General features: G+C 39.6%; 2 protein-coding genes across 8 annotated transcripts in view; both read right to left on the bottom strand.

The window, feature by feature from the left end:
• Positions 1–592: 592 nt before the first annotated feature.
• Positions 593–10575, bottom strand: LOC117425354 (heterochromatin protein 1-binding protein 3-like). Its single transcript, XM_034042215.3, has 12 exons — positions 10411–10575; positions 9286–9379; positions 8059–8227; positions 7694–7853; positions 6876–7019; positions 6256–6330; positions 5656–5822; positions 4817–4907; positions 4376–4535; positions 3220–3331; positions 2755–2880; positions 593–2198 (listed from the first exon to the last, which is right to left on the bottom strand). The coding sequence occupies exons 2-12, from the start codon at positions 9350–9352 to the stop codon at positions 1766–1768; spliced, it is 1704 nt and encodes a 567-aa protein (XP_033898106.3). The 5' UTR covers positions 9353–9379; positions 10411–10575; the 3' UTR covers positions 593–1765.
• Positions 10576–15977: 5402 nt separating this feature from the next.
• Positions 15978–16301, bottom strand: part of LOC117425576 (eukaryotic translation initiation factor 4 gamma 3-like) — a 66142-nt gene continuing 65818 nt past the window's right edge. For all 7 annotated transcript variants that reach the window (XM_058993338.1, XM_034904405.2, XM_058993340.1 and 4 more), the window contains one exon: positions 15978–16254. In XM_058993338.1, coding sequence (XP_058849321.1) covers positions 16073–16254 — 182 coding nt within the window. In that variant the 3' untranslated portion in view covers positions 15978–16072. The remainder of the gene's footprint in view (positions 16255–16301) is intronic.

The following is a 16301-nucleotide window of genomic DNA, read 5'->3' as shown; positions in this document are numbered from 1 at the left end:
GCGTCTGCTAAATGACCAATTTATAATAATGGTTACGCATGACGTACTTCGAATTAAGCCATACGACTGCGTGTTGAAGCACGGTGGGGGTGTTTTAAACTACTGAGTTTTAAAGTTACCAGGAAGGATGTGATGAAAGAGTAAATTAATTATAGAGTCTAAACAACAAGCGCAAGACAGGAGGACAAAGGACTTGCTCTATAAGCATTCGCTTGGTAGGTACTTCCACATCCAAACACAAATAACTAGGCTTGCATCTGTAACATACTGAGCAATTTCTACCCCTGCAACTCTGCAATGTGCATGTTTACAGCTTTCTTATGTATTTAATTATTACAATGTCTACCCCATTGTAATCAATGCTATACCAAGTACTAGATTTCAAAGACATATTTGATGTATCAGCACTTGTTTTAATGATTATTTTGACCAGATTATTTGGGAACCCCTGGTAAACTCAACTCCCTTGTCCGCAGATATTTGCTCAGTCCTTTTGAAGTGATATAAAAGGCTTTGACTGTGTCTGTGATGTTGCAATGCGGTAACATTGCAAATCTAGTAGCATTAAAAAAAACACTGAAACCAATACAAATATATACAAGTTACTATTTATTAATGATTACAGAAAAAGCACCACATGGGGCATTACGTGCATGCAGATTACTAATATTCTTCTAGCGATTACTGAAAACAAGGTTGTCAGTCTTCACCCAGATATACACCAATACACAGAAGAGCTTTTTTTTAATACACTTTTTTTTTTTTAATACAGTAACAAAAGAATTCTCAGAAACCTTGAAACAAAATCAGTTTTTCGTTATACTCTATTTTTAAGTTATCACATCAGATTCTACAGAACAATTTTGAAATCATTTTTATTTCCCGTTTTTGTTATTTGCTACCACTAAATAATATACATTACCACAAAACATGTGCTTTTTCCTTCTCCCCCTCCCCACTAAATAAGTGATTTTAGAATCGTAGCCCTTTCGGCCAACCAGATACCTAGTTCTCTGGTATGTCCCTCCCACAGGGAGGTCTCAGTTAAAATAACTTTGCAAATTAAAAGTTGATGACTAGTATGATGTTGGTAATTATTATGCATTTTTTGCATGTTTTGATTTGTAAGAATTGTATTCTTTAGCTGCTTTATCATAAGAGAACCAAAATACCCAAATCACTACAGACTTATTTGGGCAGCAAAATATATCCCAATGGACTTTGTTTAAAACAAACACAAATTATTAAAAATAAACAAAGACAAAACGAAGCTGAATATACACCACAGAGCAACATGTGCTCATACAGCCACCACTAGGTAGCAAGTTTGAAGGCAAATCTGCATTAAAACTAAATAAAAAGAACAAAGAAGTCAAGCATGCCTGGGGAAGATTATGGACATTACACAGAGGAATTTCACACATCTCCTAACAAAATCAGTGGATTTATAAAAGAGATTTAAGGTTTAAATAAAGATTTCAATCCCAAAAATATCCCCACTTGTGAGATAGATTTTCCTTGGCCTCTTTACTCTGACGGAAGCTTTAGAATTCCAGCACTGTTAGAGAGAAACTTTAGAAAAATAAAAAGAATAAAACACTGTTGTTTTATTCCCCATAAACAGCGTGGGGAGTTGAAAGCCTATAGCCTACCAAAATAAAGGGAGGAACACCAGGGGGAAAGCACTAGCAACTGGACAGCCTGGCTCTCCAGAGCACTGCTAACCCTCCGAAGCAGCTGTTGCACTGGTCGCAGTCTCCCCAGATCACTTCCTCATTCTCAGGGATTTGCGGGCAGCCGGTTTCCCCTTGACGGGAGACCTGGCCGGAGTCGTCTTCGCCAGGGATTTCTTGGGGGCTCGGCTCGTCATCTTCTTGGTTGCTGGTGTTTTGGGCTTACTCGGGGGGGCTGCTACTTTAGGGGGTGGGGCCGCTTTCTTTGTGGCTGCTGCTTTAGGGGGCGGGGCCGCTTTCTTTGTGGCTGCTGCTTTAGGGGGCGGGGCTGCTTTCTTGACAGGGGTCGAAGCTTTCTTGACGGGCGCGGCTTTTTTGGCAGGTGCTTGTTTTTTGCCCCTGGGGGTGAAAGCTGGCGCGCTGACCTTCTGCGCGCTGCCCCCGCTTCTTTTCTTGCTCGCTGGCGGCTTGCGGTGTTTGGGGGGCGGAGGGATGCGGACCTTGGGAGGGGGCCTCTTTATCTGCCTGCAAAGATATTTAAAAAACATTTTAGTGAAGAATAAGCAGTTCAGCTTATTTAAAGTAGAGGTGCAATCAGAAATCAATTTCCTAAATAAATATTGGACAGGTAATACCAATAAAAAGCAAGAAACAAAGACTTCACAAAAGCCTTTAAAAATACCACTAAAAACAATATAAGCGAGGCTCCAATAGGGCACCAGGCGATCAATGTTTCATTGAGGCTCACTAAACAAAAGCCATGGCAATGATTAAAAGATGAATGTTGCATCTCTATTTAAATGTATTAAACAGCAACAGCATAAACCGCATTCATCGTCCGTTTTGCCCTAAATGCATTTTTATATTATCACTAGCAGCGTTATCACTGGTTACCCCTTTTTTTTGCACTGAAGATCTTTTGGTTCTTTGCTTGTTCCTACTTTTAGATATTAAGGGCCGATGATCATATTGTTCGTAGTGTGAGTATGTTTTCTACAATCTTGGTTAACAGTCTGGAGTTCTCTGTTGGTTTGAAGGCTGGCTGTTTCCCCACCTCTGTACACCGGGGAGCTTGCTTTACCTTTTCTTTGGAGGAGGCTCGTCCTCAGACTCCTCCTCAGATTCTTCCTCAGACTCCTCTTCAGAGTCCTCCTCCTCCGACTCCGAGTCCTCCTCCTTGTGTTTGTCAGGGAACAGGATTGTAGGGCTGAGAGAAGAGGAGAGGGGGGGCAGGGATATCACTACATAATACAACAATGGTTACAAATCTACATTTTACGGTTAGCCATCATACACTCAATATACAAAAGCAGCACCTACATCTCAATTACTGGAAAAAGAGATGCACCTTCAATTATATCAGTGGGAGATGGCAATCTTAAACATAGCCTATAAAAAGTAGTTTCTCAATGCAGGTGGAAAGGATTACTTTCAAATTCTATACAGGAGCGTGTCCAACCATGAACTCAAGCATGAAGACACCGGGCAATGGAAAGGCAGTCCCAAGCAAGAACTCCTGTCCTCCATCCCCTCTCCTGGTCCCTACCTGGGGTAGTAGGGGAAGCAGAGCTGGAAGGTGCCGCTGAAGCCCTTCCCAGAGATCTGCTCCATCCAGCCAAACATCTCGCACCTCCGCAGGGTCCTCTTCAAGTTGTTCACTAGAGAGGGGAGAGCAGAGAGCAGGGCTTCAAACAGCTCGCGTTCCAACATTTAACCCACACGACTGGTAGAAACATATAATGTTCCGACATTCCGGAATGTTAACTTTTTTGCAGTTTGCAATTCAGGTGTGGGTCAAAAAATGTAATTTTTGGGTCAGACTCGGGGCTGAATTTAAATGTCCTTTCAGTGTACTCATCTGTAACCCTTTCCCAAATAACGTATTCGAAAGTAAATGTACCGGTGTTTCCTGCACTAAAGCAGGAGGCAATTAGGGTTTGTATTGCCGCTTGTTTGATATGTCGCAAGATCCTTTTATCACGTCTGCTTGGTGATATTAAAAATGCCTGCAGATGAGGTGAAACAAAAGATAGCGCAGGGTGTACATCATGTAGTTGATAATAGTTTGAGAGGTAAATCACAAGTGTGGAATTCTTTTGGAATCATAGCGAATGGAAATAATGAACATGTGACTGGATTCGTTGCTTGTAAAACATGTCATTATGTTTTTGTGTACGACAGCCACAAAACTGGTACATCTCTGCGAAAGCCCTTTCAACTGGTGGCACGAAAGGAATAGACAGGTATTTTACAGTAAAGAAAGTAGAGATAGTTAATATGTTACAATGTGAAAATATATCCAGACCACTAGAGCGAGCCACCACGCTGTATCGCCTACTGTATAAACTCAATCTGTGGAGAATGGTAGATATGTGTGTGAATGTGAGAGTGTGAGAGAGCCAGTCGACGCAGGCAGTAGGTAAAGGACAAACACTTGCGGGTTCAGGTCGGGTTGCAGGTCTTATTAAAGTGAGTCGGGTCGCTGATAAGACGGTGCTGCAGCGGGTTAAGGGTTTGGGTTGGACCCGCGCAGAACTCTGATACATTATGTACAGTATGTGCTTCCATAATATTGCTGTGTACCATGCATTCTACCACTAGGGATAATAAAGCAAGTGCACATTATAGTTTGCTGAAATGCATTCCAATAATATTAGAGAAAGAGTGTCCTGGTCTTGCTAGGAGTTGGTTAGTGGGCTCACCCTGCAGGTTGACCTTGCCTCCCTGGCTGTTCTCCAGCACGAATTTCTTGAGTGCGGTGGTGGAGCAGGTCTTGGGCTCGTTCATGGCAGTGATGGCAGACAGGATAGCGTCTTCGAAGGGACCGCCACTCAGAAGAGGCTTGTCCCCCAGCTTCTTTAACTGCAAAACAACATCTATGAGAGCAGCTTCCCAAAAGCAGCAATACAGTATACAAAGAAGAATCTGGTTGTATTACACTAACTCAAGGACTGCATATTAATTATGGAGCCAGTATGCATAGAACCGCTTTTAAAAAGTAAAAGTAATGCCCACGCTTATTTGCAGGACACCATCTCCGTCTGACACTAATCAGTTCGGACAACGTTCAGCTTGCCTCTTGAAGCTGGGGGAACTCTATATCCCCCTCTAGTGATGAATAAAAGACAGGCAGTCTGGCTCACCTGGAACGTTCCGGACGCTCCTTTCCCAGTTAACTGCTCCAGCTGTCCCTTCTCTACAGCTCTCTGCAAAGCGTTCTTCAACATGTGGGGTCTGCAAGAACAAGCGAAATACATCTACAATAACCAAGGTTTAAACATCCAAATGCAGCCACATTCAAGCATTTTGTGGAGATCTCTACTTGGGTTATAGTTCTACCTTGTGCTTAAATGATGAATTGTATTTTAGAAGAACTCCTCCAAAAGTGTTTTTGCCATTTTAACACATTTTAACTCTAAATACTCAAAAGATTGTAAGGTAAAACTTTATAGTAAAAAAAAAATATGTTGAAGACACAAGCCTACATGTCTTGTAAGTTTCACCCAATTTGTTTATCAAGGTTGCTGAACAGCATGTGTAACAGGCAGTGTTATGTGATACACTTCCGTTACAGATTCTGTCCAGTCCCCTATCAGTGAGAGGAGAGGAGGTTAAAAACTCTAAAACCACAGCTGCAAACGACCCCGGCTCTCCTGCATTGTGGTTTAGATGCTCGCCTGTGGGCCGCCGGTTCGCGCCCTGACTCTGTCCTGTTACTCATGGGGTACATTTATTTTTCTTCATTTTTAATCCAATTTTCCTTGTGTCCAATTTGTTACTTTTGGGAGTTTTGAGAATCAGGTTGTTATTTTGCAATAAATAAATAAATAAATAAATAAATAATAATCTCAACTGATTTACTGTTCTGGGCTTTTCAGTTTTACAAATGGCCATTTATAGGCAAAAAAAAAACAAACAGACAGAAAAAACACAGTATTTGTGAAGAATATGCGTGAACCCCAATGCCTAACCGGCTCCCTACCTGCTTTCCACCATGAGCTTGGGAAAGTACTGCTCCACGTATTTCTTGATGAGGACGTAGGAGGCCTCTTTGGGCTCACAGAGGCGGGTGAAGATCAGAGGCAAGGTGTCCTCCAGTTTCTCTGTGGGCTCAGGCACTGCCCCCTTGGCCGGAGCAGAGCCACCTTTCTGCAGGAGAAGCAACCACAGGAGAGGACGATATACAGGGGAGAAGCATCTAGCTTCCCAGCTTTCAGAAGAAGCACTGCATAGGGTGTTCATAGTGAATACTGGGCTCAGTTTTGGGGGTTTTAATAGCGTTGAGTTTAAACATTTAGACAATATCTAAACAGTAAGTAATATCAGAAATATGCATGGGAAATACATCTGTTAGTTTTAAGTGTTTTATAGAGTGGTAACAATACAGTGCAAGGCAATTTTATTATATTGAATTTATTTATAGTCTATTCCATATAAAATGTCACCCACATTTACGGCTGGTTTCACAGACCCCGATAAAGACCAAGGTTGGAGATGAAATTATATATATATATATATATTATATATGCACTGTAATTAATTACTGTGAAAGAGTGTCTCATCCTGTCTGTGTTTCTCTTACCTTTCTGGATTTCTGCGACTGCTTGGAATTGCTGGAGACCACTGTGAAGCTCCCAGAGAACCCCTTTCCTTTCACCTGGAGCAGGGCAATGAATCACAGAGTCAACCCTGCCACACACCAGGGAGCCAGAGTTCAACCCTCTACTAACAGAGCTCAATTGAGAAATACTCAAAGAAACTGAAGAACAACAAACGTTTCAAACAAGTCTACAACACATGGAAAAAGACCAGCGTTGGTCATTGAATTTCATGTTTTTTTTTTAGTATTTCTAAATGTAGTGCTATTGAGTATTTTATAGTTATGGATGAAATAATTAGAGTTCAATCAATCTACACGTGCTAACACATACAGCCCAACAAACTTTCTTTCATAGAACTTGACACTGAACATTGTTAATGCCCCCATACTGGACAAATACGTAACACGTTGAAAAACCATGTTGATACTAACACAGCAAAATGGTCATGGTAGATCACACAACCATCTGAAGGGTGTGACCAAAACAAGTCTTGAGTAAGTAAGAAAGACTACTTTCTTTTTTAGAATAAGATACATAGCTGTGAATGTTGGTTTGCACGCTGCATGTCGTTATATTGGTATGCACCGTGTCCCCAGCCCACCTGTCTTACAGCCCCCCTCTGCAGCTCTCGCTTCAGGGCTTGTTTCAGCAGGTACCCCCTCTTATCCAGCTCCAGTGATGGGTACTTGTGAACAATGTACTTCTTGATTGCAAATGCAGAGGCACCAGACTTCTGAAAACAGGCCTGAAATGAATCACAGGATTAACCAGGTGGGTCCATAGATCAGCAAGCAGCAATAAAGGCTATTTTATTAAAGAGCAATACAAACAAAGCAAAACCAGTTGGTTTGTCAGAGCAGGTACTGCGGTGTATATGTGCAGGGCTGGGACAGAGTCAGGGTATATCAACAGGCAATGTTGCTTATCTAGCCAACGCGGAGTGCTGAATTCTGGTACTGGAACACAATAAAAACACTGCCTCTTGTTGAAACACATTTTACATTGTTAACTATGAGTGTTTACAGCACTGTACGATTCATTATCTACAACTATGGCCAAAAGTTTTGTATCGCCTAGAATTTCAGGATTGAGACATAATTAAAATATATCTGAGCATAACTTAGATCTTTTATTTAACATCATGTTAGCAAAGAAACTACAAAATGATATCGCAAGACCGCAAGCCATTTCATGTTAGATTTCGAAATGTCACGTTTTTCAATTTTTGTAAGTTTTTCTGTATATGGAAAACTACAAAGTGGCATGTAATTCAATATGTTAACGTAACATTACTCAGCAGGTTTCACTCGACTTTATGAAGCAAAATTCAGTGCATTCACAGCTAACCATTTCACTACACAGCAAACTGTACTTATATGGTGGGCTGCTCATCGGGGATGGGGTTAGAGGGGAGCGCACCTGGATGGCCTCTGTGAGGATGGCATCCATCTTGGGCCGCACGAACAAGGTGACTTGTGCATGCTTCTGGGAGCGGGCCAGCTGTTTGGCCGACATGGTGGCCCAGGCAGGAATCGTCTTCTTCACTTTCTTCTCCTTCTCCTTGACGGCATCTTTGTCACTGCAATGATATTCAGAGATATTTAACAGGACAGAACCATGAGATGCCAGGTCTTATGGGGGAAATTGGAGAATGACGAATTGCATTTGCCAGTGCAGAGGGTAACTTGAACGTATAGACATTAATATCAGGAAAAAGTGCACAGTTATGGTCTGCAAGTTTACTGTACTGCAGCTGTAAAACTTAAATAAAAAAGGCACGTTACTCTTTCTTCTGCTCCTCAGCAGGCTTCTCCTCCTCTTTTTTCTCCTCCTCGGTTTCAGCTTTCTCGTTCTCTTGCTTCACCTCCTCCTCCTGTGGAGGAGCCGCTGCGGGGGCCTCATTCTCATGCTCTTCCCCCGCGGAGACAGACTCCTCAGAGCTGGCGTCCGCATCTGCACACAGAAAACCAGGTCCCCGTCAACACAGGGCTTCAACTTGAGATCCTTACTGGCTGTACCACACTGACACAAGCTAGGGACTAAGCCCCAATGTATAGCAGTTTCATCCATTCCAGGTACTATATATTTACTACGACTTTAATAGGACAGCTGGTTACCTATATATCTATGGCAAAATGTTTTGCATCACCCAGTAGAATTAACTAATTTTGCTTCATAAAGTCGAATGAAACATGCTTAATAATGTTATGTTAACATATTGAATTACATACCGCTTTGTAGTTTTCAATTATGTCTCAATCCTAAAATTCTAGGTGATGCAAAAACTTTTGGCCATAGCTGTACACTGTGGCTAATCAAGCTCATTTAAAACCTGAAATGGGTGAAACTGCTATGCAAAAGGAGTCTTATTTCCATCCCTGAAAACTAACATTCCAGCTTGTATAACTAAAGTGTACATTCCTTAAAACAGTGTTGTACTGAAAAAAAAAAAACGTTTGAGTGACAAAGTAAATGAATAACATACTTCTAATACTGAGAGACCTGAACTGAAGTAAATTAGGGGGTCCAAAGACTTGCCCTTAACTGTCATTCATATTGTGTTAACCCCCTTTTTTGCGTGTGCTAGTTTGCATTAGATAGATGCACTGCTGTGAACACTACTAAACCTGCAGGTAATGAGTTTGCGTTCCTGTTTTCAAATGCATGAAGGGACCAGAATGCATATCCATGGACCAGATCAAATACTGAGATTAAACGCAGCCATGGTGCAATTTGTATGGGCCTTCTTGCCAAATTGAGCTTGTAAGTGTGGACAATTATTTGGTTTCATGCATTACAACAGTGCCATCTACTGCCTACATTCTATTTAGACTTAGCCACACATATATATGCAGTGGCACAGCAAGTCAAGCATTCCTTCAGGTGTTGCAGTTTCCAGGTATCACAGTGTGTCTTACACCCGTTTTAAAACGCATGTTTGCCGCATTGCTGGGACCCTGTAGTTAGCTCACACAGGACAGGGCAAGTGAGATTGCCCAGCCCCACTGTACCTGCAGCAGGAGGGTTCTTGGGTGCCGTTTCCTGGGAGGGCGTCCCTGCAGAGCGACGGATTGGCATGGCTGGTGGGTGGAACAGAACTTGCAGCTGGAATAATTCAAACAAAGACATAGCAAATATAGTTGAACAAGACATTGGGGTATATTCATCTGTAAAGAGCAGTGGATCTAAATACTGTACTGATGTGCTTTAATTTAACGATGACTGCTCATAAAGAAATACGCTCACAAACCCTATTCTAAAACACCGTTCTCAATGAGCACGCTATTCCAATGATGGCACTCCAGACACAAGGAAGTTCATTCAGGGCTGGGTGAGTGTAAAGCATCGTTGGGTGAACACAAAGGCCTCAAAGCAGGTAAAGCCGTGAAAGATACTGAGGAGGGTAAAAATAGTGAACTTATTTGAAAAAGTTGAGCTATAAAGAAATGTCATCTCGTGGAGTATTAAGAACCAATATAACGTTTATTTTTGTATTTATTTTTTTACAAAAAAATGACTTATTTGTTTGTATATAGCCATTGTAAATGTGTATTTATGTTTAAAATATGTTATAACATAACTAGCTCAACTGGTTAACGAGGTATGGTGTTTTACTTTAACTTCCAATTTTCAAACATAAATCAAACCGATAAAGCAACGCTGCAGCCACAACGAGCATGCGCCGTGCGATCGTCTCTAAGTGGGGCCTCAGCAAAAACAAAAAAGAGAAAAAATCCAGGCGACTCATTCAAACACAAACACCGTTTAATCAGCAGAAATAGTGTTTCACAAACGTAACCCTCTTTCCTATGCACAGCCCGAACGCTGTATTTATATAGGACTCGCCATTGTTTAACAACATTCACAGCGTCTTAATTCTAACAAAAGTGTAGCTTAAATTCACAGTAACAATATAAAGTAAACTGTCTACAGTACCCCCCCCCCCCAAAAAAAAACCTGGCCATTTTGTCCATTGAACCTATACAGTAATGGCGCTGCAGTGAGCCGATGGGGTTTTAATACTAAGTTGCAATGCAAAATAGGGTGCTTTTGCAAGAATAAAAAGGAAAAGCAAACAATTTATCCACCTTTTGTTTCTTTGCACTGCACTTGCAATTTACAGCTTTTCCCCTTACCTTCTTTCTTGATTGGTGTGTATGTTTGTATTTGAAACGGTCCTCTCGCCTTTATTTAGGTATTTTTTTTCCCAGCTCCACTGCCTGCCCCGCCTCCCAGCGCAGACAACACGTCATGCAGTCAGGGCGAGAATAAGAGAGGACGGTTTCATGCCTGCCTTTACTTTGGTTGTTCTATTATTATTTATTTGCACCTGCACGACAATCTGTTAATGAATAAAACCTCTAAGTTACTAATTAAAATTAGACTTTATAAGTCGAGGCAGACATAGCTTAGTTATTTATATCACAATTACGTTTTTAAAAAATACATTGGCATGCATTAAATCGGTATTTATTTTCCTCACTGTTTTAGCGGTAGCAGCTGTCATTACACTATGTAACACAATTTTTGTTCCTGGGTAGTAAGTGTTATTTCCTAATTGCTTATGCCTCAAAAGTATAGAAAATGGCTATTATTCCCCACAAACTTTGCTTTTGTGACCAGGACAGTGATATTTTGAAATTGACCTATTTCCAATGAGAAAACGGGCGAATTTGTGTCTTTTCGTTAACATAAAGTCAGAAAAAAACAACATATAAATCCAAATTAACATGTATTTATACTAAAGTAATACAAAAATGATTACAAAAGATTTAGAAGTGAGTAGTTTTTCGAGATTTACGATTATACTGTAAATCACTTCCACAAATCAGCCCCCAAATGTAGTCTTCCATCAAAAAAAATAAAAAATAAAATTGTTACACGGTGTTATCACTGTGCAAAATAATTAAGTGTTTGCTCAAAAGAGCCAACTTCCCAACGTCTAGGTATGTTTGAAAACAAACAGTGTAGGCTTAGGCTTTTGATGGCATGGTAACTACACATTTATTTATATTTAAATCTGTGAATGTGCTTGTGATGTCGTTACCACATAATGCAGAGATCACAAGTCTTGAAAACTGCGATGCGTGAGATTATCTGAATACTAAATAAGTGACGTCACAGCTACTATAAACCGTCAACGCCCTAGTAATTTAATTAAACACACAAAACAGTGATCGCTAGCGAATTACAGCCTATCGCTGATCAGAAACTTGCACAATAAATGAATAGATAAATAAATATATACAGACATAAACTGGAAAATATCAGCAAGAACAAGGTAAGTATTCAAGATTTTGAACAAGTTGAAGTATCAACATCGTGTAATACACAACTGCTTCCACTTTGCATCCTTTTTAACGGCTTCCTATGATTAACTTCCCAAACCAAATAAACAACAACGTAGTATATTATGGTCAAACGAAGAGAAACGTAAGCACCCATCAATGCAGTTAATCAAAAAGTCCACTAGAGGCCGCTCAAAACCAGTTACCACATTTACGTTTACCCTCTGTAAAAGTTGTGTCTCAATGGAATTTGTAACATGGGTGGTTGTTGTTTGCCTTTACGGTAATGATGGAACTGTCAATATCCAAGCTTGGTCGAAACTCTGTATTGTTTTTGCGAACATGGCTAAAAAGTCGTTCTTCATCAGCGTTACTGTGAGGGACAACATAGGCGTGCTATGATGAGACAGACGGGGAAATCGAAACATTGCTGATCCAGGGACCTTTAATGTAAACAGAAATGCCCATAAGACGTCCATCTGGTGGTACACCGCTGTGGTGCTGCCGTTCTGATTCCACTAGGTCTCTGCTTCCTTCCACACATACTCTGGTAGTCCAGAAATTCTTCACAACTTGTCCATCATCAAACTGTAAAGGGGTCTTGAATTTCTGTGCAAAATATTGCACACACTGTTGAATGACAGGGAACGATTTGATACCCACAACACCTGATTACTGGGCAGGGAGTCATTCATTTAGAAAACATTCTGTACAAAGTCAGACTGTCAAAAATGCAGGAACTATGCAATGACACTCCTTATACTAATGCAGTACTTGTGTTCAGTATGCTGCATGTGATGACTGCATAGAATTCTTAACGAATTGATGATTAACACAGTCCTAGCACTATTGGAATGCTCACAGCATCACTCAACACTTTTCAAGTGTCTGTTTAATTCACTCAGGGTTCGACGCCCCTTCTCGTTTAACTGGTTATTCAATAATGTTAGCAGTACATGTGTGGGTGGGGTAGTACTATGAGTCACTGCTTAACTCTTCACTATCAGTACCATTAAAAAATATAAATGAACGGCTAACAACCACCAACAATTGATAACCAGGTATCACAGTACATTTCCACATGGTGTTTCAGAGCATGTTTTTGTGCACAGGGGAACTCTGAAATGAATACCTACTAGTAAAACCGAGCAAAAATGACTCAGAATAATAATATATTTTTCCAACAGGACCTGTTGTTTCTTACCGGTACTATACCATTACATTTATTATTATTCCTCTCAGAAAAGGACAAGGGTTTATAAGACAGCAATTTTGTGTAAAAGTGACGGCCAAAAATAAAACATTTACTAAGTTGGTTCACCTATAAATGGAATAAACCAAAGGGTTAAATTGCAGAAATTAACTTGTCTATTGATATTGATATTACCCCCCCCCCCCATGTGTATTGAATCATATGCAAGCCTATTGTGCAATTTAAGTGAGTGCCATCTATAAACAATATCATATTGTACTTTTATCACACCACATTATGCTAAACAACATACTGAAGACTGAAGTTGGTTGAATGACCTTAAAATGTGAAAAAATGCACAAGTGGGTTCTGAATCGCACATTGTGTTGCACTACTGTAAAAAATGAGCAACCTTTACTGGGGAACACAAACTGGGCCAGCCAGCCATGGTATTTTCATGCAAAGAGTCAAGTCCACCACGGCTTGATACCCACATGCCAAACGAACCCGCGCAATTTTGAAATGATCTTGCAATTCCCAGAAGACGAGGAGGTCTACAACATTGATATCTATTTATTCCTTATCTTGAATTTCTTACCTGTTTAATATCCTGTTACAGTATGTGTCTTCTGTTTGCTGATTGGTTTTGCAGCATTAGATTATTCTTTGCCAGGCTTATTAATTGCGTCAAGAATAATTTGGGGGAAATGTATCTAGCTCTATTTCAAATCCTCATTAATACAACACTGACGTAAAGAGCTTTGAGAATCTAGTCCAAATTGTATTGTGAACGGACTGAGAGCGGAGGTTGTAGAGTAGTACACTATGTCATGAAATACCACTTGCATGCTTTCATTGTTTTTACTTGGTGTACTTGTACATGAGTATTATTGTATTCGTATTTCTGTTACGTACATACATCTGCAAATACAAAATTAGAGCGAGCAGTATCATGAAAAAAATAGTTCACCTTGACTTACATCCACAGTATGTACTTTTGCAAACTTAAGTGTGACAGAGACAGATAGATCCTCCATACATCCCCTTATTCTGCCACCCTCAATAAGAATATTCTTTCCAGGTAGTTATCGGTACTTGTTTTCAGGAATTAGATCATCAATTCCAGTTCTTTCAGCTGCTTGACACCATGAGACTAATGCAAAATTAATAGTTCCATAAAATCAAGATTTTTGACACTCAATCTCAGTTTCTAAAATTAAATTCTGAAAACACAGCCCTTCATCCCAACCCAATTAGCAAAATAAACAGCCTTTCACCAAACACCACATAAGTGACTGAAGAAGCCAGCAGGAGAACATTTACAAGTTCAACTGGCTAGTGCTGCGCCGATGATATAAATCTATCTTTAGGCATTTAGAAAGAAAAACAAAAAGGTGTGATCCAAGGCTAATGAGAGACCATTTTAAAACACATTTCAAATAATCTGCGCAGTGCATATGTATTACAAAATACTACAGAAACCATGATTTCATCCTGAAGTTCTTCCTTTGTAAATGCATAATTTATAGAAGGCAGTAAGACTACAGTTCATTAAAAAAAAAAAAAATATATATATATATATATATATATTATATATATATATATATACTTTGTAGTTCATTCATAATAAAAATATACAAACTGCGGTTGCAGTTAAATTACGCTTTAAATAACTGGCTACTGGTACAAGTGCAGTCAGATGCATGTAAAAACACATGGGGAATAAAGAAATGTGGCAATTACAACAAAAACACAATTGTTATATTGTGCATACAATACAGTACTTTCCTGTACTATAAGGCTATTTAACCTGGCTTAAAATGTAACTGTTTGGTTAATTTAGCTGATACCTTGTTTTAAACATCTGACAATCATCCTGCTGATAAATCAATGCATTTAGCCTCGGTGTCTCTTATATACCAATAAAAAAAAAACACCTCACAGACATGCCATCTTGTCTTATTTTCTCAACGTGGAGCACAGCCTCTCAAACAATAAAAGGCCCTATTCAGAAGCCACATTTTTAGAGGTTTCTTGCTAGTTTTGCACTATTATTTGTATGAAAACGTGCCTTTGCTTTTGTACAGTTGTGACAAAGTAGTTTTCTGTAATAAAATGGAAGCATCATTAAGTTGACCTACAAAAACACCAACTACAGTGCTTCCTCTTTATTTCGCTATATGATTTACACATCCGTTTCAATTCATCCAAAAGGAAAGCCTCTTTTAGAAGACAGCAGCATTGGAAAGTGGTTTGTATTCAGATTTTTCCTGGGTAGAAAGGAGACTGAAGTTCCATCCCTACTCTGGATTTCCTCTTGCAGTAATCCATGAGTAAGCCTGGGTACTGAATACACTGGTCCGCTCCGACGGTAAAAAATATGGCTGATCAGGCCATCTTGACTTTTATACCCAATCAAAAACCAGCAGAAAATCACACATGTCCTTTTCTTACAAAAGGGGCCAAGAAATGGACAACACCGTTGTGTTTGGATTTTTTTAAATATCTTTTTTCTTTAATGTATTTACAAGCTTTAAATTTGCTCTATAAGTTTGAAGTATTACAAGCACTTTTCTTCAGCAACCTTTAAGCCATTTGGAGTTTGTACAAGTTGCTGTGTGTGTGTTTTTTCTTGTTGCTGTTTACTGGAATTTCTTGCGGTCTTTACTGTTTCCTGAATGCATCGTATTCTTTTCAGGAGGAGTATATACATTTCACAGAGAGCAAGCCAAAGCAGACAGGAAGAGATTCAATGGTTATTTAATAATAACCTTTAACTTGTGACATCATTTTATACGTCACCACCCCCCCTTCCCTTCCCTTCCCTTCCCTTCCCTCCCCCCTCCCCCTTAACCACCCCCAAGAAAAAGCATTTGTGATACCCTGTTTTCATCCAAAACAGTCAGGGGGGAGTATTTAATATACAATTTTGATGTCAATGTCCCTAGAGCCTGCAAAAGTTAAATAAATCTGTTATTTGCAGTCCTTAAAAAAATAATAAATTAAAGAACCTATTTATTTTGCAGCAAAACAAATCAAAAAAAAAAAAAAAACGAGTCTTAAAAGTAACAAAAAAGTTTAAAATTTAAACAAAAATGTTCTATAAATAATACATATACTTTAGTGCTCCCGCCCATGAATTAACTCAAATGGTTGCATTTTCAGAAACGTACCATGAATCTTCACCATGATTGAATTTTGTATTCCTATCTGTGCATATATGTTGAATTTTTTTTTATACATTTGTTTTAATTGAATTTCTTTTTTTCTTTTGTAAATTGGCCTTTCTGCACTGATTGGCGAAGTCTCTCCTCCTAATTAATTGTCTTCTGATTCCTCCTCTGCTTCTCGTAGCCATGTGAAAAAGGCAGTGACCGATTTCAGAGCCACTCCCTTTCCCTCCAGCTCGCCTGGGTCCTTGCTAACTTCCCATTTGTAAAATGCGTCCTCCGAGATCACGTCTTCATCATACAAGCAGTCAAAGAACATCCGGAGCAAATCTGGAAAATAAAAAGGTATACTTTGCTATTATTCAGAGTAAAACCTG

Source organism: Acipenser ruthenus, chromosome 20 (assembly GCF_902713425.1).
Source record: "Acipenser ruthenus chromosome 20, fAciRut3.2 maternal haplotype, whole genome shotgun sequence".
In the NCBI taxonomy this organism is placed as follows: Eukaryota; Metazoa; Chordata; class Actinopteri; order Acipenseriformes; family Acipenseridae; genus Acipenser; species Acipenser ruthenus.
The sequence above is the reverse complement of the archived record's forward strand: the minus strand, read 5'-3'. Positions and strand labels throughout refer to the sequence as shown.